The 24987-nt window shown below is 40.5% G+C and overlaps 1 protein-coding gene and 1 long non-coding RNA gene across 2 annotated transcripts in view; one reads left to right on the forward strand and one right to left on the reverse strand.

Moving 5' to 3' along the window:
* Positions 1-4106, forward strand: part of LOC101738406 (protein artichoke) — a 93377-nt gene extending 89271 nt beyond the window's left edge. The window contains exons 6-7 of the mRNA XM_021350864.3: positions 274-420; positions 887-4106. Coding sequence (XP_021206539.2) covers positions 274-420; positions 887-3811 — 3072 coding nt within the window. The 3' untranslated portion in view covers positions 3812-4106. The remainder of the gene's footprint in view (positions 1-273; positions 421-886) is intronic.
* LOC134199036 (uncharacterized) lies at positions 56-985 on the reverse strand. The gene is made up of 2 exons (XR_009973361.1): positions 861-985; positions 56-496 (listed from the first exon to the last, which is right to left on the reverse strand). It is a non-coding gene; the product is annotated as an uncharacterized LOC134199036 (long non-coding RNA).
* Positions 4107-24987: the final 20881 nt, after the last annotated feature.

Consider the following 24987-nt stretch of genomic DNA (forward strand, 5'->3'; position numbering starts at 1 on the left):
AATAATACTATTTTTCTTAATTGAGGGCAACTAACCGCTTTAAAGAAACAAGATGGCGTTATCAAAAAAACTAGTCATCATCTAGTGTCCATTTATTGAGAGAAGAACGTTACGTAATGTATCACGTAAAGTGTTATCTGAGTTTTTTTATTAAGTGAACTAACATAGTCTTTTAAACATTACAGTACTGATATTGCAAAATTGAACACGAAATCCAAAAAATCTTCATCCTGTTATTAACTGTTGTGATTTAATGCGTACTATAATTTACAGAACATCGACAATAGCCACCTAAATTCGCTGTCATCGTTACAAGTTTTGGACTTAAGCCGGAATAATTTGGTTAAGCTCACCCCGGGAACATTTGTAGGACTGACTGAATTGAGTTACTTGGACATCGGAGTGAACTCTTTACGAACTGTACGTATTGGTATCATATCATTTTGGTTTAGAATTGGACAGAAATACTATAATATAATTTAAATGCGTTTTATATCTGAAAAAAAAAAGTAATTCGTAATAAACCTTACTAACTAACTAAGCTTGCTAACTTATGTAAAGCCTCTTTAAGAACGGTTAGCTGATAGATAGCTCAATTGTTGAGTTAAGCTCGCCATTTTATAAGTTTTCGCAATTATCGTGTTGTATTAACTGTGTGTACAATAGAGAATAAAGATAACTTTTACAAAACTTTATTTTACGAGTTCAGATAATAAAGACACTTCTTCTTTTGATCGTTACAATTATAATGAATTTAATTACGAAGTAATAATATTTTATTTGTACAGCGAAACTAATTAATGTTACTAATTACCACCTGACATATTTACTAGATTTGTGTTCTTACTTATTATACTCACTTAAATATGCCTTTTGTAATTTCCAGGTCGAAGATAATGCCTTCGATGGACTGACAAGTCTTAAAACTCTTCTCTTGCGAGACAACAACATTCTGCTGATCCCTGCTACTGCACTGTCACGTTTGCCAAATCTAGTTTCAGTGCATCTAGGATTTAACAGAGTAACGGCTCTATCAAACGATATACTTAGATCGGTTTCAGATAGAGTGACTTCTTTAGTTTTGTCAAGAAATGTTATACGAGAACTACCGACGGCAGCATTTGATCATTTCAAAATGTTAAGGCACTTGGATTTGTCAGGAAATTTACTGAATACGATTGCTGCTGAAGTATTCGATGGATTGGAACAATCGCTACAGTTTCTGTCTTTAAGCCAAAACAGAATTCTAGGATTCACTGGACAACAACTAAAGTTTGTGAGCCTTTGGTTTCTAGATATTTCTGGCAATCAGATATCAAATGTACCTGTCGAGGCTTTTGAGTCTATACCGAGTTTGACACATTTAAATATGAGCCGTAATCAGCATATTAACGTTTTACCTCAAAACTTATTCCAACACAATCAAGCATTATTGACTATTGATTTAAGCTATAATGGATTAAAAGCTCTCCCCGTGAATTTATTCTCCAAAAATTTTAACTTACAGCAAATACATTTATCAAATAATCTTCTGCAAGAAATTTCTGAGAACACCTTTAAGAATCTTCGAAATTTGACACATCTAGATCTGTCATATAATAATATTGTCAATTTAAGAACACCATCGTTTGTCAATGTGATGTCTATACAATATTTGTCACTCAAAGGTAATCAGTTAAGCGCTTTTAAGGGAGAATTTTTCAACACAGGAACAAGTCTAGAAGTAATCGATCTTTCAGACAATCAGCTTAGCTACTTGTTTCCCTCTGCCTTCAAAATACACCCTCGTTTGCGAGAAATCAAACTTGCAAACAATAAGTTCAACTTTTTCCCGTCGGAACTTATAAGTACTTTGCAGTATTTAGAATTAGTTGATTTATCTGGAAACGCTTTGAAAAATGTCGATGAGCTTGATTTTGCTCGCCTTCCAAAACTGAGGACAATTTTACTAGCAAGAAATGAATTGGAAACAGTTAGCGAAATGGCTTTCCATAACTCGTCGCAAATACAACAATTAGATTTGTCTCAGAATAAAATCGACCGCTTGGGAGATCGACTTTTTGAAGGACTAATAAGATTAGAAACTTTAAACTTAGCAGGGAATATGCTTGCTGAACTACCTGATAGTATTTTTGAAAGGAATCGTTTACATATGCTCGAAAATATAAATCTAAGTGGAAATTTGTTCGAACATCCACCCCTGAAAGCTTTACAGAAGCAATACTTCTTTGTTTCTGCTGTAGATTTGTCACACAACAAAATAGTTGACATACCAGCCGAAGACAGTGTTTTGGTAAACATAAAGAAATTAGATTTGTCTTTTAATCCTTTATCACAAAAATCGATCGATAGTGTGCTCAACGAACCGAAAACTGTTCGCGAACTAAATTTGGCTGGCACGGGAATTCAAACTCTGGGACAACTTGAGACTCCATTTTTGTGCAGTTTAAATTTGTCTTTTAATAACGTTACAAATTTGTCTGATAAAACGTTTTCAAGAACTACACTATTGGAATCTTTGGATCTGTCTCACAATCAAATATCAGATGTATCGGGTTCTCTGGCGGTGTCATGGCCTAAACTGAAGAATTTACAGAGACTAAACATTTCTAATAACCCCATAGTCATGATCATGGACGGAAATTTTGAGGGTCTAACGTCGCTGCGTGTGTTAAATATGAATAATCTAGACAAATGCACAAGAATTGAAAAAAATGCCTTTAGATCTCTTCCAAACCTCATTGAATTAAGGGCTTTTGGCTATCCAAGACTTGGCTATTTTGATGTTCAAGGCACTTTGCAATATTTATTTGCACTAGAAAAATTAGATGTTGAACTGAAAGACACAAATATTGGGCCAGATCAGCTACACTCTACGTTACATCCTCGTCTCGAAGAATTGGGCATTAGAGGATCTCGATTAAAAACAGTGTCTTCGGGTGTGTTAGCTGGTTTAAAAGCTCCAGCTATAGTAGTTAGACTCCGTAATACTTCTGTATCAACATTACCACCTGCTTTGCTATTTCCTCTACCGAGGTCATCGCAAATAACAATTGATGTTGGCGGCAGTCAATTAGAGACTTTACAACCTCAGTTGCTGGTGGCACTCGACGATCGACGTGCAGATCTATCGATGTTGGGTTTGGATACCAATCCTATCAGATGTGACTGCAATGCTCGGGCTTTGAGACGATGGCTACCAAATGTTGGAATTGATAATATTCGCTGTCAGTCACCAGACTATTTATCTGGATATTTACTTGTTGAAATAGGAGACGATGAACTAACTTGTGACTCAAAACGCCGAACAACAGCCACATCAACTTCAAGTGTTTCAACAACATCTCCACCACGTTTAGTTCACCGCACATCTTCTGAACCAGATATTATATGGTCAGTAGCTCCATCTCACGATAGACCAAAGATATCCGGAGAACCGAAAGGCGCTCCTGTTATCGGTGTTGCAACGGCGTCGAACGATGACAATCTCATAATTGGAATAGTTAGTGGTGTCGTTGCTTTTATAGCTATTTTAATAGTAGCCATTTGTATTATAAGATTAAAGATGACTACAACATCATACAGAGGTGGACCACTAGCTAATAGCCCAACAGGCGGTGCGCCAGCAGTATGGGGTCCACCTTGGCCCGGTTATACCGGCACAATGCCACCAGCCTCTCTATCAACAGCAACATTGCCTCATAAGGTTCAACCAGGACCGGGTTCTGTTAGGTACATTGCGCCTCCACCTCCTGGACCAGCACCGTATTTCATAAGCTTGCCTCCTCATGAAGATAAAATCTATCGATAACGAATTTAATATACTGTGTTAGCAATTAGACTGTGTAAATATCAGAATGGTTTAAAGAATTATTGGTTTTTTAATTTTTACATTGCAAAGCTAGGTTTTTGTCTATCTAGTCGCCAGTGAAAAATTGAGATTCCAATAAATAAAACTGAGTATGTACTTAATATGCAATGGGTTGTGGTTACGTTCTTGTATAACTGTGACATCTTATAATTTATTTGTAACTTTCTTAGAATTTCTTTATAAATGATAAAGTAAGCATAAGCATTTGTATTAAAATAGAATTTAGTAACATAAATGACTGTGTTTGATTTTGGTATTATCATAAAGCCTGGGCTGTAAATGACATAAACCTTATTTTGTATGCTTAGAGAAAAAGTTTTAGTTGTGCACAACAGAAACGTTCCAGTCAGACTTATATAGGAAAAATTCTCTAGCATACGGTACGTTAGATGGGACTTCTGTTTATGACTATGTGAATTTGCATAAAATTCTGTAGCATGTCACTTTTTTAGCGAAGTGTAAAATGGAAATAGGTCTTTTATACAACGCGGAAACGTCCCAAACAGCTTTTGTGAGAGCATTTCGAAATTGAATTTCATGAACTGTTATGTTAAATGAATGCGTTTTGGACACCCATTGTTTTGGACGACAATGATTTTAGCCTCAATGTTTCGTTCTTTTTATTTATTTTTCTCTCATGTTCGTATTTGACATTGCCGATGTACATATATGGGCTTATTTTAGGTTAATACAGTCAGTCATCGGTGAAACGTGAAAGAAAATTACAATTTAATATGAAACACTGAACCTTAACATTTTATGACAACAAAATAGGAATCCATTGTATTTTGATAATAGCTGGCATGGCGATCAAGAGAGATTGTTTCGTCGCGACATGAAATTTCAATTTGACACCTGTGTAGGGGATTAGAGATTACTGACATCACATGCTTGCCGAAAACATTCAGGTGTGCTTCAGCTAGTACCTATAATATTTTTGTAGAATGGTAAATATTGAGGTTAAGCGGTGTTTTTTCTTTTTGACGTGTCAGTTATTTTTGATGTACTATAAAAAGTTGAGCAGATGAGATGTGATATCACCACAGCATTCCTTTTGAGCCTTGAAATCTATAGGCTCGGGTAATCGTTCAACACTAGTGGATTCCTGAACGTGAGCTAATTAGATCACCGCGAAGAAGGACCCTTTGTCATTGCGCCGCAATTCTAAGGAGTATCCCTGCAACCTTCCGAGAGTATCGAGATACTTTGGGTTGACATTTCGAGCGATGTCCAATTTATTTTATTTTTTTTATTGCTTAGATGGACGGAAGAGCTCATAACCCACCTGTTGTTAAGTGGTTGCTGGAGCCCATGGACATCTACAGCGTAAATGCGCCACCCACCTTGAGATATAAGTTCTAAGATCTCAGTATAGTTACAACGGCTGGTCCACCCTTCAAACCGAAACGCATTACTGCTTCACGGCAGAAAATAGGTATGGCGGTGGTACCTACCCGCGCGGACTCACAAGAGGTCCTACCACCAGTAATTACGCAAATTATAATTTTGCGGGTTTCAATTTTATTACACGATGTTAGTCCTTCACTGTGGAAGTCAATCGTGAACATTTGATGAGTACATAATTCATTAGAAAAATTGGTACCCGTCTGCGGGATTCGAACACCGTTGCATCGCTCAACACGAATGCACTGGACGTCTTATCCCTTAGGCTACGACGATTTCGGAGTAATTTGGAAGGCAAAGCCAGGTTATCTAAACACCTATACAATATTCCGCACTCTTATGTTATTAGTAAACTAGCTTTTGCCCGCGACTTAGTCCGCGTGGAATTGTTATTTTGGCATAACGCTAAATTTTACCCGCGACTTCATTTACAGCACTCAGGATTGAACCGGTACATGGCGTTGAAGAAGCTAGATTTTGAGATTTTTTGACAAATTTTTTTTAATTTTTCGTAAAAAAAAAATTTTTCTTAATAAAAAGTATCCTACGTTACTTTTAATACCTCCAAGAATATGTGTACAAAGTTTCATGATGATGGGTTGAGTAGCTTTCGCGTGAAAGCGTAACAAACTTACATTCACATTTATATATTAGTAGGGATACTTTGAACAAACACACTTCCGTAGCAGTTGTATGGATGTATGTAATATTGTTTGCCTGCTTTTATAAAATAGCGACATTCCTTAGGATGCTTATAGGTATGATTTTAAGCTATTGTATAGCTTTTATCGCGGGCTTTGAGCGCGGTGACCGAATCAAGAAATTTCGTAACGAAAATGAAACCTAACACCCCCACTCCACCTACCATGTAGCTCACGTTCAACACATTCACACGTTGCGCTTGTGTTGTGCTTGTGAATAAGCACGTGGCGTCACATTGCACTGCATGCGCATCGTGAAAAGTCTGCCCATCTCTCTCTCGCGCGGTCTAGCTTATGAGTGTGAAGGGGACAGTTAATGTTTTGCTTTTGTTAATGTTTGTAAATATAGCGTGGTCTTGTTTTATTATTGTTCTAATATTAAATTATTATTTTCTAATTATAATTGCATGAGTTGATAAAAAATGCTATGCAATAGCTTTACCGCGGCAGTCCCCGAGTGCCACACGTGTTTTTTTTCAGAACTATGCTATTTAATCTATAAAAATATTTTATTAGTTACTAGTAGCGGTAGTAGTAGAGAATATTTCGTTTTATAACACATTTAGCTTAGACATATGTAATATGCACTAGTTGCTATGTTTATATATTTTACCAATATGAATTTCATATTCATCTGTTTTTTTGGGTTAGGAGGAAATCGTCAAACTTTCGCCTACGCATTCGAAGCATTAGGCAGAGTTGAGTCAAATAAAACCCCTTCTGTCGCTCATTAACCCACATCCGATCCTGTGATGAGGCAGGACTCATCCAAGAAGGTGTAACGAAACCTTTTTTCAACTGTTTTTAAATATATATAAAAAACGACAAACTGGAATCCAAAATTGATTTGGAACAGAATTTTATGACATCGATTTATAAATGTTAAATACCATTTACAAATACATAATATAATTATGTATTGGATATATTTTTTGGCACTTGAATGCCGTTTAACTTCGTTCGTCCGGTGCAACTTCGCTTTTTAAAGGTTTATTAGATTTATTCAGTAATATAAAAGCTATCTCATAAAAATGAACATAACCTGGCAATTTATTAGGAAGCGAGTTTTATGGAGCAATTTTTCAGCAATCCCACGCGTCACTGCACTCCATTGCGTGTGCTGCTACCCTTCCGAGAGAGAGAGAGTAAAGATTTTTTTTTGTAGAACATAATTTTAAATGTCAGATTTGGCATCCTTTAAATTTTCAATTGAATTTAGAAAATCACGTGAACTAGATGAAAAATAATGGTGTTTGCGGTTGGGGATCCTTTTTATTTTATTTACTTCGTTCCTGTAAAAACGAGAAGCGTTTTATTTTAAGCAGTAAGTGATGGTGCGACGTGCTAGGTTGGTAATGGAAAATAGCTCGAATTTTTTATTAAAAAGTACACGTGCAAGCCTAGGTGCATCATGAACGATTGAATTATGGCAATTTCTTTAAAATTCAAGTCGTCGTGCCCTAAACGAAAAGACTCACGGTGTGCTCGTATGAAATTGAATCGTATGAAAATGAATTGAAATCCTATGAAAATAATATAATTTTTTTCTAATGAAATACATACTTTGAATGATTTCCACAATGAAGGAAAACTTCGTGTAGTTAGTAAAAATAAAACCCGCCGTAATGGTAATTTAATAATAAATAAACACTACACAATGGAACATAGACTTGAAGTCACAAGGTGACTGGTGGCATTAACATTAGGATGGTCTTTTTTTTTTTTTTTTTTTTTTTTTTTTTTATGATTGAAAGTTTACTGGTGGCCCGAAGGCCTTTCCAGTTTCACCAGGACAGGTGGGCGAGCAAAGGCTCAGCCAAGAGGGGTGGGATTTGCTAACAACTGCCCGAGCGCCTCCGAAGGAGACCTAACAACTCAAGAGCAATTGTTTCGCGAATGAATCTACTACCGGATCGGAATCGCGACCCGCTGAGAAGATCCGGCGAGAAACTCAGCGGGCTGATGCATGGGTTAGGTTGCACGTCGACCTCTTTGTCGAGTTCGACGAGTACGGTTACCGGGGTCCCTAAGCCTGCCCCTAGTATTAGAGCTGAAGGCATCTAATGCAAAGGTTATTGGATCTGATGGATCCGTAAGGACGTGTCTAGGGCGTCGACGGTGACTGGCTCCTGCATGATCAGGATTCGGGGAGTAGTCAGCGGCGGCAACGATAAGGCGATTATCATGACGCATAGCCTTATCGAAGTATCGTTCCGACGCTGACTTCATGTATTTCCGAATTGATTCGAGGCCCAGGTCGTCGTGTAGGTCAACGTTCCTCACGAACCACGGAGCCCCGACAGCTAACCTGCAAAAGCGGGATTGTAGGGATTGGAGGGTGTCTATGTGTGTGCGGGCCGCGTGAGCGAACACCACACTCGCGTAAGTCATGACGGGCCTTATGCAAGTTTTGTAAAGTGTCACCTTGTTCCGAAGGGACATTTTACTCCGCTTACAGATCATGGGGTAGAGTCTACCGAGAATAAACGCGGCGCGGTCACGGACTGATTTTATATGCGGGCGGAATGTCATCGATGCATCCAGGGTAACGCCCAGGTACTTGACCTTCCTGGCCCAGGGTATGGGTTGTCTAAAGAGAGTAATCGGGGGTGTGAGATTCCTCCTCCTAATCCGGGAGGAAATCCGTGTGGAGCTTCCCCTCTGAAATAGCACCGCAGTACTTTTCGCTGGGTTGATGTCTATGCGCCATTTTCGGAACCACTGTCCTAGGGCTAGGGCTGCGCTCTGAAGCTTCTTCGCGATTAGGGACTTATTTCTACTAGAATAGTAAACAGTCGTGTCGTCGGCGAATAAAGCTAAATGGGTCGGCGGCGACCGGGGAATATCGTTGACGAATAAGCTAAATAGGAGGGGTGAGAGGACAGAGCCTTGCGGGACTCCAGCTGTGAGAGGTCGTGGGGAGGAGCGGGTTCCCTCGACTCGATATCGAAAAGAGCGGTTCGACAAGAAGTCCCGTATGATGAGCACGAGACTATCCGGCACGCCCATGTTGAATAGTTTGAAAATCAAACCATTGTGCCAGACTTTGTCGAACGCTTTTGCGACGTCGAAGAAGAGAGCTCCCGTGTATAACGGTTTTGGTCGATTAAGCCCCACAAGAATGTGCTCCGTGAGGCGGTGCACCTGTTGAACGCATGAGTGATTTGTACGGAATCCGAATTGTTCATCGATAAGAATGCCCTTGGATGAGACGAAGTCTCTGAGGCGTTTGTAGAGCAGACGCTCATACAGTTTGCCTAGAGACATGAGGAGGCTAATCGGGCGGTAGCTCGTCGGATGATTTTTTGGTTTACCGGGTTTATGTATGCCGATAACGTCCGCTTCTTTCCACACCGCGGGAAAGATACAGTTCGCCATAGCGGCATTGAAAATAGATGCCAACATCACGATGAGTTGGACGGGTAGAAGTTTAATAACACGGTTGGATATACCGTCGGAACCGGGAGCCTTGCGAGGACGTAGGTCTTTGATCAAGTCTTTAACTTCCATCGGGGTGACGGGTGGTAACGCATCAGAGGGTGGCAAGGAGGCTCTGCGTTCTACCTCACTGTCTACTAATTCTACATGAACAGGGTCCACGGATTGAGTGCTGGGCGTGCACTGGGTTTGCAATGTATCGGCCAGCAGCTCTGCTTTTTCGTCATCATCGAACGCCGCGAGTCGGCCTGAGGGGCCTACGAGGGGGGGCATAGTTACTACCGTATCCGATTTGAGAGTACGAGCTAAGCGGTAGTCAGACCTTTGAGAGGGCGCGAGTCCTTCTAAGAAATCAGACCATCTGGCATCTCGGACTTCGGTGATGCGAGACTTTACGTCGCGTTGTAGGGCACGCATTCGAATACGATTTTCCGCGGTAGGATACCTATCGTACGCACGGATCGAGGCGTTCTTAGCTCTAAGGAGTTCCCTAATATCGTCGGACAATTTGAAGCGGTGAAGGAAGTCCTCCGCTACAACTTGCTTCGATGACCTATCTAATGTCGAGGTGATGTGTGACGTTACGATGTCTATGGCTTCAGCGGTATCCTGAGGAGACGGGATAGAGTCCGGACTAAACGGAAGCGATGGTGGATCAGATTCAGCCAGGCTGATGCCCAGTGTGTGCCAATCCACCACAGTCCTCGTGACGGGAACGGAATCGGGAGCGCGACCGAGCTTCATAACGACGGGACGGTGGTCTGAATCTAACTCTGAAACTACTTCGATCGAGTGTAAGCGCAGAGTTACGTTTTTTAATAACGCTATGTCGAGTATATCCGGGCGATGCGCGATATTTAGCGGGTAGTGAGTCGGGGTTAGCGGAGCGACGATATCGAAGGCGAGATCATCGACTAACGCGTCAAGCCGCCTGCCATTCGGGGTTGTGGTGTGTGAGTTCCACCTGATGTGTTTACAATTTAGGTCGCCCGCCAGAATGACAGAGCTCCCCATACCGAGCAGCGCCTCGATATCACTGCTTAGAACGATCTTATCCGGTGGAAGATAAACGGACGCGATAACGATCGGCGCGTGTCCCGTCAGTGAGATTCGGCACACTGATGCTTCGATATTAGCGAGCGCGGGAGGATCGAGCGGGACGCAATGCAGGGCTCTTCTATAGTAAATGACGGTACCACCACCACGGGCAGAGAGCCTGTCGTTCCTGACCATGTTATAGTTCGCGATTTTAGGGTCACGGCGCGCGGGCTTAAGTAGGGTCTCCTGCACTAAAAAGATATCAATTTGGTGGTCACGCAAAAAGTCAGAAACCTGATCACGTTGATTTGTGAGACCGTAAGCGTTAAAAAATCCTATCGTTACGGATAGGGGCTTTATTCTACTTATATACGCCATTGATTACCGGCGGAGTGAGGGGAGGACGTACGTATTTAATGACGCGTATACGTCGGCGTATTCCTGCACAACGGCGATAAAGTGTTGTGCAGTGGAGGCAGCGCGAATGGCGTCGCCCAAAGCGTTAACGCGCTCAAAGTTGATCGACTGAAAGAAGTCGATCGCTAAAGCGAGATTGTCGGACGCGGTCGGAGGGCAAGTCGCGGGAGAGGGACGAGTCGCGGGGGCGGGACGAATCGCGGAGGAGGGAGTTGTAGCCGTGTTCGTGTACGGCAGCGGTTTTGCCCAGGCCGAGACACTGGGCACCGCCGCCGGAACGAACGCTGGCTTAGCCTGCGACGCAGAGGGTGCCGAGGCTTTGATGTCTGGGTGGGAAGCTCGGAGGCGGTTTTGGCGGGCGACGCGGCGATTTATTTTCGGGGCTCGGGGGCAACCACGGTAATTCGCGGGGTGACCCTGTGTTCGACACAGGACGCAGCTAGGCGGTTCCGTCGCGGTTTTTTGGTCGCGAGCGCAGAGGGCCGTGGCGTGATCGCCCAAACACTTAACACATCGGGGGCGCGCGTGACAGTTACGGGAAGAGTGCCCGTACAATTGACAGTTATGGCACTGGCTAGGAGTGCCTTTTTTATGGGGGGCTTCGACAGCGATACCAGAGAGCCTACAGACGGTCTGTGTGTTAAAGATTTTCTTACCCTCGGGGGTAGGCTGGAGAGCGACTAGAACCATATTATATGGCTCCCTACCGCGACCGGTGTGCATACGGTGCACAGAATTCACTGGTAGGCCTTGTTCTAACAGGTCGGCTTTTACGAGCTCTACATCTAACTCTTTAGGGATTCCGCGTATTACAACGCGGAGTTCGCGCTCCTCCTGGAGCGTATACGTATGGAAACTTATACGCTCCTTACGGAGGTAAGAAGAGAGGGCCCTATGGTCGTCGGGTGTTTGAACCTTAATTTGAATGCCGTTCGCGAGGTTACGGGCATTCGTGAAATTTATATTTTTGGCCTTAAGGGCCAGGCAAACTCGATCCCAAGCTGCCTTCTCCTGAAGGATAACCGGGGGAGGGGTCTGGGTTTTATTTTGTGCCACCGGACGCGGCGACGGAGTGGCACGGGCTGGGGGCGCAACGGGAGTCTGAGGGCGGGGGCGCGACGCGTTCACGGCTTTGCTAATTTTAGCGGCCGCGGGAGCTCGAGACTCCGCGGCACGCTTCTTACCCTTCTGTACCAGGGTGAATCCATCCGTCGATGAGGCGGGGGCGAGGTCGACCTCCATGTCCGAGTCAGAGTCGGAGCACGAGGAGGCGGGTGCAGGCGACCTACGAGCAAGTGTAGGTGTTTTAGAGGGCGCGACGGAGGCCGCGGATGATCGCTCAGCTGAAACGATGGTCACGGCGGACGACGCAGCAGCTTTTCTCGCCAGTATAGGCGACACGGGAGCGGCAGGCACGACAGAGGCTGCGGTGCTCAATGCAGAAGCTCTGCACGCAGGTACAGGCGACGCAGGAGCAGCGAGCGCGGCGGAGTCCTCGAGAGGGCTCGCAGTGTGATTGGCCTTGAAGGCCAAAAACTCCGAGGCGAGCTGTGGGTGGCGAAGTCGGAGGAATTCCGCGAATACAGCGTCCATGATCGCTGAGTACCCAGGTGGGGCGGCCCCGGGTCTTGAAAACACTCGCCTTGCGGCGAGGCCCCAACTTCTCGGACCTGAGCGGTTCTATTGAACACAGGTGGCAATGCGGCGCGATTACTACAGGACAAAGAAAAAGCACAACAAAACAGAAATTACGAAAAGAAACAAAACAAATAAATACTTGCAGGAAACCACTTTGTCGGCAGATGTACCACGAACACAGAAACAACAAAAGGAAACAAAACAAATAAAAACTTCCAGAAAGAGCACTTAGTCGGCAGATGTACCACAAACACAGGCCGCGCGAACAATGGCCGGGCTAACAAAAGCCGGGCGAACAAAGACCGGGCGATCGAGTGGACGATGAGCACGTCCGCACGTGACGGGTGCCTCTATCGGAATGTTTAGGATGGTCTATGGCATCTAATGACCACTTAACAATGGTCCGTGAGTTCGTTCAGTTGTTTAAATTAATAAAAAAAATGAAGCACCTACTTCAGAATCATTATGGTTATGTCAAAACTCGGGCAGACAAATTAATTATAAGTTAATATATTTATAGTGAATATTTATTATTAATTAAACGAAAGGAAATATGGTGTTCAAGCCTTGATAGGTAAGACGTCCGGAATAATCACGAGTCATGATACTATGCCGTTATTCGTATCCCGGGGCAAATGTCAATTTTCCTAAATAAGTACATACATATGGATGAAGGGATAGCATCGCGTGGTCAAATCGAAATAGGAAAATTTATAAATATAGGTACGTAGCATATAGTAATATTATAAATAGTGTTGTGTATTTATTGTAAGTTCGCACATAACAATTTTAAAGTTATGCCTCAAGATGAGTATGGATGTATATTCGTTATGGGCTCCAGTAACCATTTAGGACCAAGTGGTTAAGATTGTTCACATATTCAAGGAATTAAAAAAGTTAGAAGAATAAAAATCGCTAACGCTTGCCATAAGGCCGTTATGTCAATGTATCGAGTTAGTAAACGGTATGTGCTAGAGGAAACAAAACAAAGCTCTCTGAAAAACATGAGCTTTTTTTATAAGAATAAAAAAGGCTGTTCCGTGTTCGAGTCTTTAAAGGGTGGTGCTGATCAGCAAATCGTTTGGAAAATGTTGCCGGTCTTTGTCCACACGTATGTAAGTTGTGCTGTACATACATACATAGATGATTTCACGAAACGCAGATATTTTTCGAGAAAGTTGTCACGTTTTGCTGTGGGCATTTTATTTTAACAGAAAAAAAGCATAGAGTTTTTTTTTAGTTTCTATATATTTGTATAATGTCGTTAAAATTTTACGATGCGCAGTTATTTCCTGATGAAAACCTAACATCAAATTTTATTATTGTTTTTGAAGAAACAGATTGCTAAGTTGCAGGAGAGAAAAAAAAAGTTTTATTTTTAATTGGTCAAGCTTACGGTTCTCGTTGCGTTTAGCGGTTACAGGCGCAAATGGTCATTAATTATAACGTGCATTTCGTTATGTGAGACATAAAGTCCAAGCCTCAACTGATATGGAGCACATGAATGCTTCGCAGAAGAAATATTCCGCAGTGCGTTGCCAGAGATCTTTTTGCCACGTACCATTCCGCTTCGGAATGAGCTGCCTTTCGGTGTTTCCTCTACGAAATGTCCTTCTTCAAACGAGGCTAGAAGAGAGTACTGGTGAAGGTATACGAAGGTAGAAGGAGGTATCAGAAGGTTGCGTGTTCATATCACGTCGGGGTCACCGGTGTGCAGGTATAAGACAAAGGGAAGATCCTCCACCGAGCGGGTGATATTTCTCGGTAGACTGACGGTCCAAATGTTGTTGTTCGGAGCTTGTATATATACAAGCTTATCTTGAAAATGTCGTAAGCGGGATTCAGGCATCTGTCAAATATCTTGTGTTCTGTAATGGCTACCGCCACATACTTAACGGTAGGCAGCGGCTCTGCTCCCAGCGGGTTTTATGCTCGTCTGCCTACAAGAACAAATAAAAAAAAGATGTGTGGTGTCGTAGGACACCGGATAGGGACGAAGTTCCTTATTATAAAAATATTAATTTTAAGTTCTATTCGGGGTATAAAGAAAATAATCGTTGGAAGTTTTTGTTAAAGTCCCGAGCGGAGTCGGAGCGGGCCGCTAGTATATGAATAATAATAATAACCGTCATCACGTAGACTATACATTAGACACTGTATAGCCATCATACTAAGACTATACATAAATAATAAAAATCTTACGTTACGGACGTTTTTTCCCGGTTAGGGTACCCCTCCGCATCGTCCCACAAAGAACTTCGTTCCAAAAATCTTGGTTGTTAAATATGACTTTGGAAATCTGCTCATGAATAGAAAAACTTGTATCCACATAATTTATTGTAACAAAACTGTCACATACATTTGAATTCATTAGAGAAAGCAACAATTATCCCGCTAAGCGACTGTTCGTTTCAAATTAAACAAGTTGAAATTGATTCGCTCCGAACAAACTACGAGTTAAAAACGAACACAAAAGAGCAGCCGGATCTCGTTAAACAAGAGAAGAGAATCAGCTAAAAAGTTAAAATTAAAACTCGTTCTTTTCTTGTAATAATCCCAGAGCGCTGCCCCGGAACCGATACAGGCCAGTCAAGATCGATTCACTGTATCGTGCGCTAATTTCCTTGCTTCGTTGTTTTATTTGCATTCGTATCTAGCGATGCAACGGTGTTCGAGTCCCGCAGGCGGGTACCAATTTTTCTAATGAAATACGTAGATACTTGACAAATGTTAACGATTGACTTCCACGGTGAAGGAATAACATACCATTCCCCTACCTATTTCTGCCGTGAAGCAGTAATCCGTTTCGGCTTGCTTGAAGCATGGGGCAGCCGTTGTAACTTATACCTTAGAACTCATATCTCAAGGTGGGTGGCGCATTTACGTTGTAAATGTCTATGGGCTCCGGTAACCGCTTAACATCAAGTGGGCTGTGAGCTCGTCCACCCATGTATGCAGTAATAAATAAAAAAAATAGATTAGCATAACGAAATAGATTAGAAAATTTAGTACCATGTCATTTTCTTTAGATAAAAACACCGGCGCGGCGTTACCATTTACGCTGTATGTGATATGATCGTATACAAATATTAAGCAGCGGTTAATAATAACATATTGCATTTCTATCCTAGCAAAACTTAATATAGTGGTTTCGGCAACAGTCGACTTTTAAATTACTAGATTGGAATTCAAATCAAATCTAATAAAGTCGCAGCGGCGACGTTTATTTAAATAAATTTCCATATGTACAGGGAATTCGCTCGCGCTATGAGTACGTGCTGCTCTTCTCGCCGTCCTTCGGTTAGATATTTAAAAGCAATCTGAAAATAACAACGTGGAATTTAATTTATCTGTAATATTCATCATCATCTCAGCCTATAGCTGTCTACTGCTGAACATAAGCCTCAATAATTGATCTCCAGTGCGGCCGGTCCGTTGCTACCCGTATCCAACGTGACCCAGCGATTTTTACTAGGTCCCACACTGCGTTTGCCATCTACTATTTAATATTTATTAAATTTTAATTCATCTATCTATATCTACTAGTGGTCCCCCGGTAGTCGAAATTCGACTATATTTTTTATACTTATGTAATTACAGATTTCGCCAAGACTAACTACACTTTAGACAAATATTAATAAAGACAAACAATATTTAATCTATTCTCAGTTTGACCTCAGACTATAAGCAATAAGAAAAGTTTGACAATAAACAATGCGTGTTGTGTCAAATACACGGTAGTGTATGTAATGCTTTTTTTATTGATTTAATGTATTTTTATGCATAGTTTAAAAAAAATTAACATTCTACACTCCTTCTCTATACTCTCTATAAGTGTGGGAAATTTTATACTCCTCCGTCCGTGTAATTTTCGTATAAAGGGGTACAAAGTTTTTGCTTCACGTATTAATATCTTCTCTTCTTTGTCGTTTCCTCATTACTGAGGGTCGTGACCACCTTGGTCCAGTTTTTGCACCAGCTTCCTCCAATGTTGCCTGCATTCGGCCTGCTTAATGGCGCCCGGGACGCTGGTGTTTGTGGCCTCCTTGATAATGTCCATCCACCTGGTTGGCAATCTTCCTCGACTTCTCTTTCCGTCCACGTGACCTACAACTATTAATTTTTCCAAGTTCTCAGGATTTTGTCGGGCCACGTGCCCGAAGTACTTATATAAAAATGAATCCCTATTTCCCTTGGTCACGACATCACGCGCGAACGGCTGGATCGATTGCGCTAATTCTTTTTGTTGTTGTGTTGGTTAGGCTGCCAGAAGAAGGTTCTGAAAGAACGGAAAGAAAGGAAAGAAAAAAATAGGAAAACTGGGCGGAGAATTAGGAAAGTAAAAAAAATTTAATCACCATATGAAATTTTTAATGTAATCTTATGGCATTTGACATAACATTAACAGAACGCCTGCTGCAAATATTCTCAGAGAGATGTAAAAAAACTCGTACTCGTAATATCGTTCAAAACAAATGCTTCGGTTGAAGTTGTATTGATAAAATAGTTAAGAGGATATAAAAAAAACTGAATTTACACAGTTCACGGCAATCTAGGTACGGTATATACGATCGCTAGTTATATAATATATTTTATTTAAATGTTTTTAAAAAAAAACCTTCATCATTGTAAAACGTTTAAAACTCTTTATTTTTAAATAAAAACTTTTCTTAGACGGAATTCCTCATCTGTCTGTCATTCTGTGAAAAAAATATTAATTTTAAAAGAGCTTAAGGGCTTTACCTAAATGTTGTTTTCTTATTATATTACAGAAAACGCAATTCATTATTTTATTGTTTATTCATTCTGAAGTATTTCATATCATTATAAATATATTAAAAATTCAATTATAAATTAAAAAAACATTATACAAAGAAAAGATTTCCGCTAATGACGATGTCTACGATACAAACTACCAGTTGTTAGAGCTTCGGAGTGAGAAAGCTCCTCAAAGTACGTGCCGTACCGAGGATAAATGCTTTCTGTACCAAGGCCCTCACCCAGCTGGGTAACAAAAATTTCTCAAGGTCTAAAATGTTCATTATCAAATCGTTTATCTATACTACTATTATACTAGCTGACCCGGCAAACGTTGTTTTGCCATATAAATTATTTCTAGGAAAGATAAATAACCTATCTAGCGACTGCAGCGCCCTCTGCCGGGCTGATTTGTGAATCTAAATCATCCAGGGTGCCACCCAAACGCATACAAAAAAAACATTCAAATCGGTCCAGCCGTTTAGGAGGAGTTCAGTGACAAACACACGCACAGAAGAAATATATATATATATATAAAGACTAGCTGACCCAGCAGACTTCGTAGTGCCCCAATAGATAAATAAAAGACTTAAACTTTTGTATGAAATAAACTTAAAACGAACAGAATGAATCCGCCCGACGGGGGACACATCATAGGAACAACAAAATTGTTATTTTTATTTACTTCCAAGCATTTTCATATTTATCTACCTTTTAAACCTTCTCTGGACTTCCACAAATAATTCAAGACAAAATTAGCCAAATCCGTCCAGCCGTTCTCGAGTTTTAGCGAGACTAACGAACAGCAATTCATTTTTATATATATAGACGAAGACGATGACCGGTTTTTTTAACGTCATCTTGTTGTGTCTTTAAAGCGGTTAGTTGCCCTCAATTAAGCAAAATAGTATTATTATTCGCCAATAGATGTCGGGAAGAGTTGATTATTGAAAACACGAATAAAACAAAATTTTCTGAAAATAAATCGTAGCTAGATCGATTTATCGCCCCCGAAATCCCCTGTATACTAAATTTTATGAAAATCGTTGGAGCCGTTTCCGAGATTCAGATTATATATAGTTATATATATTAATATACAAGAATTGCTCGTTTAAAGGTATAAGATACATAAGATAGATTATTATTTTTGTCCTTGTAGTTGAGTAATATTTGAGCTTGAGTACGTAAATTTCCATCAGAATAAACGTGTAGTAAAGTGTCTATCTGTCAAGATGTCTCATGAAATACATGGCGGAGAAAATTGATGATTCCTCTTCGACTGAGATGAAACGCTGAGATAAATATTCGATTCTTAAGAGTAACAAATTCCATAATATACTAACAGAGCTAGTTTTATTATGTATTACGTTCAAATAGGGAACACAAGTCTATTGATATTAATAGTATTATTAACAATTGTATATGGATTGAAAGTAATTACTGAATTATTACACTGATGAGAATAGGACGTATTGGAACGTGATTAGAGTCGTGTCTGCAATATTATTATTCCAATATACTGGGATGCTCGAACAGTTTCGGTTTCTTTAATACATTTGTGGGACTGTAAAAATTTACTAATCGATAAATGAAACTACTTTTAGGATTTAATCTCGCTTTTTTAATACCACTGCATACTTTTCACCGTTTCGACTTTTCTAGGCCTTATTATGTCTATGGTACTATGTCAATAACTCGTGAAAATCGAAGAAAATACTTTTGAACATAATTTATCTTTATATATGTTGTTATTCAAGGAAAAATATATGAAATCTATAACATATCTATCTAATCTAGCCACTTGAAATTAGTTACGTTTCGGCTTGAAGGGTTGGGCTGCCGTTATAACTATACTGAGACCTTAGAACTTATATCTCAAGGTGGGTGGCGGCATTTCTATACAATAATAAAAAAAGTTACGATACTTACCTATAGATCAAATATTAAAAAAAATAGTTTCACTAACATCCAAGTGTTCTAACTTTGTACTTTGAAATCTCGAGAGAATAAAGATATATGTTGAAAAATCAGCTACAAGCATTATCTCGTTAAAAAGTTAGGTGAACACAGATGCGCCTCACAAATAGTCCTGTGAGATCACGACGCACTCGATTTATGGACCAACTTGCCTCTTGTTCGGAAGTTTCCGGAAACTTTGTAACAATATTTCGATGTATTTTAGGTATTAAGAAATTTTATTACACGGAGGCAATTAAGGTAGATAGCTTTTTTTTTTGTCAGGAGGAAATCGCCGGACTTTCGCCCTTCACTGGGAATGGAGGGCGGGGCATGTCGGAGTCGAACCGACTAAAACCTCCTGTCGCTCAACAACCAACGTCCAAACCTCGCATGAGACAGAACTCATGAAAAGGCAAAGGGGAGAAAGTGAAGCGTTTAGTGCGGAGCACATCTCTCCGATCACCCTCCCCCCTCGGGACGCCGGACTGGCGGTCGTCGGCGGCACGACCACCAGCCCTCTCGGTCGGCAGGCTATCCGAAGCCCGCTTAGATGGCGCCGGTTAGAATGGTCTATCCTACGGAATACCCCGCTGGGTCAGATCCAACGTGGGTTGAGGATAGCCGGCCTTCCATCACCCGGATGCTCATGCATAAAACGCGTGCAGAGCAGCTTGCACGTCGTCTTCTTAGGCCCCCTTCGCCGGTCCCCAGACCGACATGTGAGGGAGACCCGAAACGCCTCCCTGGCCCCCGCTCGACGGCGGCGGGCCTGTGCGTCTCTTACGCGCCCCTTTGCCTCCTTCTGCGAGATGGTGCACTCGCAGAAGTCGAGCATTGCCTTCCACGACTCGTCGTCAACGAGCATCGATGCCACAACACTCGGCAACGACAAGTCGTTTCCTATTTTTGCGACGAGGACACGGCGCCACCCCTCCCATGCAGGGCAGGCGACGAGCGTGTGCTCCGCCGAGTCCAAGTCGCAACCGCAATGGTGGCACTCTGCCATCGGCTCGGCTTCGATCCTGTGCAAGAACTCACCGAATCAACCATGCCCAGTGAGCACCTGCGTGAGCCGGAAATTGAGGCGTCCTCTGTCACGAATCACCCAATTCACAAGAACCGGGCGAATCGCCTCGACGGTCCTACGACCAGCCGAAGGATCGGCCAGCCATCTGGACCATGACTCCAGCACGGGCTGCCGAGATTGGGCCCTCCACGCTCTGACCACACTGGGGCTGGGACGTCCCACGCCCCGGGCACGAAGGTCAGCCCGCCACTGATAGTCAGCGGCGAGCGCCTCCGCCTCCAGGACCCAAGGCGGCGTCCCAGCCAGTACACACGCCGCCTCGAAGAAGATGGTGCGATAGCCACGGATGACACTGACCGCGATGGTGCGTTGCGGCCGTTGCAGCAGCTTCGCTACCCTCACGGCCAGGGACTGGCCCCACACGGGCGCCCCGTATAGGGCCATTGATCGCATCACCCCCGTATAGAGACAGCGCGTCACCTGGTCAAGGTAGATAGCTAATTCTTTATTGGTACTACTTATGGACTTAACATAATTTTATACGAAAGTGTATTGCAAGGAGCGGTGTAATTGCTCGATTTTTTTAAACAGGCTCAAGAATACGATTCATTGATTAAAATTGTTTTTTTTTATGTTTTTGTGTGAGTTTCGATTTATATTGGGTCCGCCGAGGAATACCTATATTCCTCTTTAAAAACCTGTGAAAGGTACATAATTAAAAAAAAATAGTTTTTCATAATATAGTATCATTTCGATGTAAGTGTTGAATAAATGATTTGTATTTGTTTCGTGTTGCTTATCTGGTTGTTGCTTTTTAAGTTGCGGGTATATGTATGGTATATGTCTCTTGGTACTACGATCTAACTAGTATATTGTTAGATACGAAAAAAGCAAACCTCTATATCCAACTGTAACAGTTAAAGACATCGATATATTAATATCGATGGTCAAAGATTATTAAATGAAGTTTTCTTAGAATGATAGAGAATGATGGGTTTTTTTTTGTTACTGGAGCCCATAGACATTCACAACGTAAATGCGCCACCCACCTTGAGATATAAGTCTCTGCCCCACCTTTTAAACCGAAACGCATTACTACTTCACGGTAGAAATAGGCAGGGTGGTGGTAACCACCCGTGCGGACTCATAAGAGGTCCTACGACCAGTAATAGGTGTCAAAGATCAGCAAAAAATTAATTATTACAATAGTAATTTATCTTTTTAGAATTTAAATTTTATTACGGGTAAGTTGTTTTTCTTCTTTCAGTCTTCTAATCTTCCCTATTGAGGTTTTAAAGCTTAAACTATGCTCGCTTAATTGTCAACCAAAGAAAAAATAGTTTTGGAAATTGATTTGTCGTTCATATAAATTCATTGAGTAATTTGCTTTCGCTAATTATGTTAATTATAACACACAACGGTTTTAACGTTATTTTTCTAAAAAGAATATGCAACGCATTTTGTTTTCCAGTATTTTTTCGCTTCTGCAAAACTACACGACTGTTATTGCAAGTTTTTGTGGCGTTATTGACTGCTTGATTGACTTATGGTGTCACGGATGGTATGATTTTGATTTCCTATCTAACGGTCGTCACTAGTTCAGTTCAACTTGTGATATAATACTAACCATAGAACTCTTAAAACATTAACTCATTCGCAGCCAGTAGAAGAGAGAGAGGGAGTAAAATAATTATTTTCTATTCAGAAATTATAATCTTCTAATAGTAGAAATATCATAGTTCACTATCTATATAAATATTTATATCAAGGTGGGTTTTGCGATACACATTTTTATATTAGGTGGAGGAATATTACTATAGAATCTCTGTCCTAACTATTATGGATTAATTAACAACGCGTAGTCAACTCAATGTTGGCTTAAATATTTTTTGTTGTGAAAACCATCCCGAAATCGTTTGCTTTTGTTAAACAAAACAGTTCGAAAATGAGACGGAATGTTTTTTTAATTTCAAAACATTTTTCCAACTGCAGCAGAAAAATCTTAAATGCATAAATAAAAAATAATACTGTTAAATTATAATTTGAAAAACGATACTCATCTGAACAGTAAATAGATTCGAATACAAATTTTCGTGTTCCACTTTAAAACAAAACAACGATAGCCGGTGAGTGAAATTTCATTACATTGTCGATGAAAAAACATTGTGCTTGTTTACTTCGGAACGTAACGTTTTATTGGAAAAAAAAAACCTAATGAGTGTTTATTTTGTAAAGAATACAAAATTAATAACATTGAACTACGGAGTATTTTTATTCTGTCCTTGTTCAATGTAATTTGATTATTAAGGGATCACGTTTGACAATCGTCGAATTATTATTTTGAAGTTTTTTTTTACTTTTTTTATTGCTTAGATGGGTGGACGAGCTCACAGCCCACCTGGTGTTAAGTGGTTACTGGATCCCATGGACATCTACAACGTAAATGCGCCACCCACCTTGTGATATAAGTTCTAAGATTTAAGTATAGTTACAGCGGCTGCCCCCCCCTTCAAACCGAAACGCATTACCGCTTCACGGCAGAAATAGGCAGGGTGGTGGTACCTACTCGTGCGGACTCACAAGAGGTTCTACCACCAGTAAATAAGATTCTTGATATTTGGATTTCGCAATTTGATGGTAGGTTTTCGTTTAATTTTGAAAGTTGTAATTTACCTGTTGGATTATGTTAGTTGCTCCTTTTGGGTAAACTACGTCCCTTTCACTGTAGCGTAGAGAAAGGCTTCCTTTCATCATGCTTTGAAATGCTATTGACTGTACGAATGCATTCAAGCAAAGCTAGGGAGAGTTTTGAAGTGGAAAATACGCGGCATCGCTAACTTACAATATGACACTACACTACAACGTTTGAAATAATAAACTGGGTTCAAAATTTAGTTTCAGAGTTAGACATTAATTATTATAAATATAAATGTTTACTAGCAATCACGCCACGTTAACTGGTGCCGTGCTAAGTCGTAAAGAACTTGTATTACAGGTACCAGATAACGGAAATAAATGTAAGATTTTTATTATACGCATACATATATTTAATAAACATCCATAACCCTGGAAAAGACATTTTATATTTATCATACAAATATCTTCCCTTGGCGGGATTCGAACCCGCGACCCCCTTGTGTAGTGACCATGTCACTTACCACTACACCAGACGGCCGTTACATTTAGGACCCTTAAAAATGTGAGCTAGACGTCTAGCATTTTTTTTAAATTTTTGTTAAAACATTCTTAGAAAGGGTTAATTCTGAAATCGATAGCATAATGGGGCCTGTGCATTTGTGCAATATCCATAATAGTTGAGCCTATTTTGCTGGGTTTGAAGTCTTATATTGAAATCAATGTGAACAAGTTTTTAACGCTCGTTTCTTCTAAATTGTTTCAGATATTAAATTTCCCCTACGAAATTGGGGATTCGATTTCATCTTGTTATTTGTTACTCATACAACACTTGCAAATAAATTACATGGGTTAAATTTAATTAAAACTACTTTTACGATTTTATTGACATTGTACTATTTGCATAAATATTATATGGCAAATTATTTGAAAGTAATCACATCAATTCCTAATTTATATATCCCGTAATACTAGTAACTGACTATAAGTTATTAAGAATCTTACACGTGGTTTATTATACAAATTGTTTATTTGGATGTTTGGAAAATACACACACCAAGATTAGTATTCGTACTAAATATAATTATTTTGTGTGCCTAATTATATTTTATTTGCGTTCAATGATATTGAGTGAATGAAATCTACTTCAAATATAATAATATAATATACGTTAATGAATTTAGCTTTGCTTAGTTTTAGTTAGTCAAAGCGTTAATTTAGTTTGCTTATAACGTAGATATCGGGAGCTTTATTATTATAACTATAGAAATCATTTTCTCTTCATCATCTTCTTCATCATCTTCATCATCTTTATGGTTTCAGTTCATTTAGGTGGACCAGTTAACGGCTAATAAAGTTATAGACACCATTTTAATTTTGAAGTATAACTACTGTAAAACCTAAGCGCGCTAGTTTTACCAGAAGGAGCAGCATAAGTTGAATATTTCATCACACGCTTTTCAAAATATCAATTCCAATTTTAATAGGTCTATTAGTTGAAACATCGGTTATGAGTAACTGGTTCTTTACTGGTGGTACGACCTCTTGTGAGTCCACCCTTGTAGGTACCACCACCCTGCCTATTTCTGCCGTGAAGCAGTAACGAGTTTCGGTTTGAAGGGTGGGGCAGCCGTTGTAACTGTACTGAGACCTTAGAACTTATATCTCAAGGTGGGTGGCGCATTTACGTTGTAGATGTCTATGGGCTCCAGTAATCACTTAACACCAGGTGGAATGTGAGCTCGTCCACCCATCTCAGCAATGAAAAAAAAAGAAAATGTCCAGTCCAGTCCAGAATTTTTTTTTGAATTAAATACAGGTTTAGTTTTAAGCGAATATCATAATAATATACAGGTCGAGTCTGCATTCAGCGGCGAGATGGAACCTCGTTAGAAGCTAAAATACTCGGAATATTCAATGAGGGAGCCGAATTCTATGACGTTTTTATTCTGCATTCCGTGACTGGAATTACGTGACTTATGAATTTTTTATTGAATTATTGTGAATTGAGTTCAAGACTTTTTTTAATGATATTTTTTTGTTAATGCTTATTTAATGATATTTTTTACTGGTAATAGGACCTCTTGTGAGTCCGCACGGTA

Source organism: Bombyx mori, chromosome 6 (genome assembly GCF_030269925.1).
Source record: "Bombyx mori chromosome 6, ASM3026992v2".
In the NCBI taxonomy this organism is placed as follows: domain Eukaryota; kingdom Metazoa; phylum Arthropoda; class Insecta; order Lepidoptera; family Bombycidae; genus Bombyx; species Bombyx mori.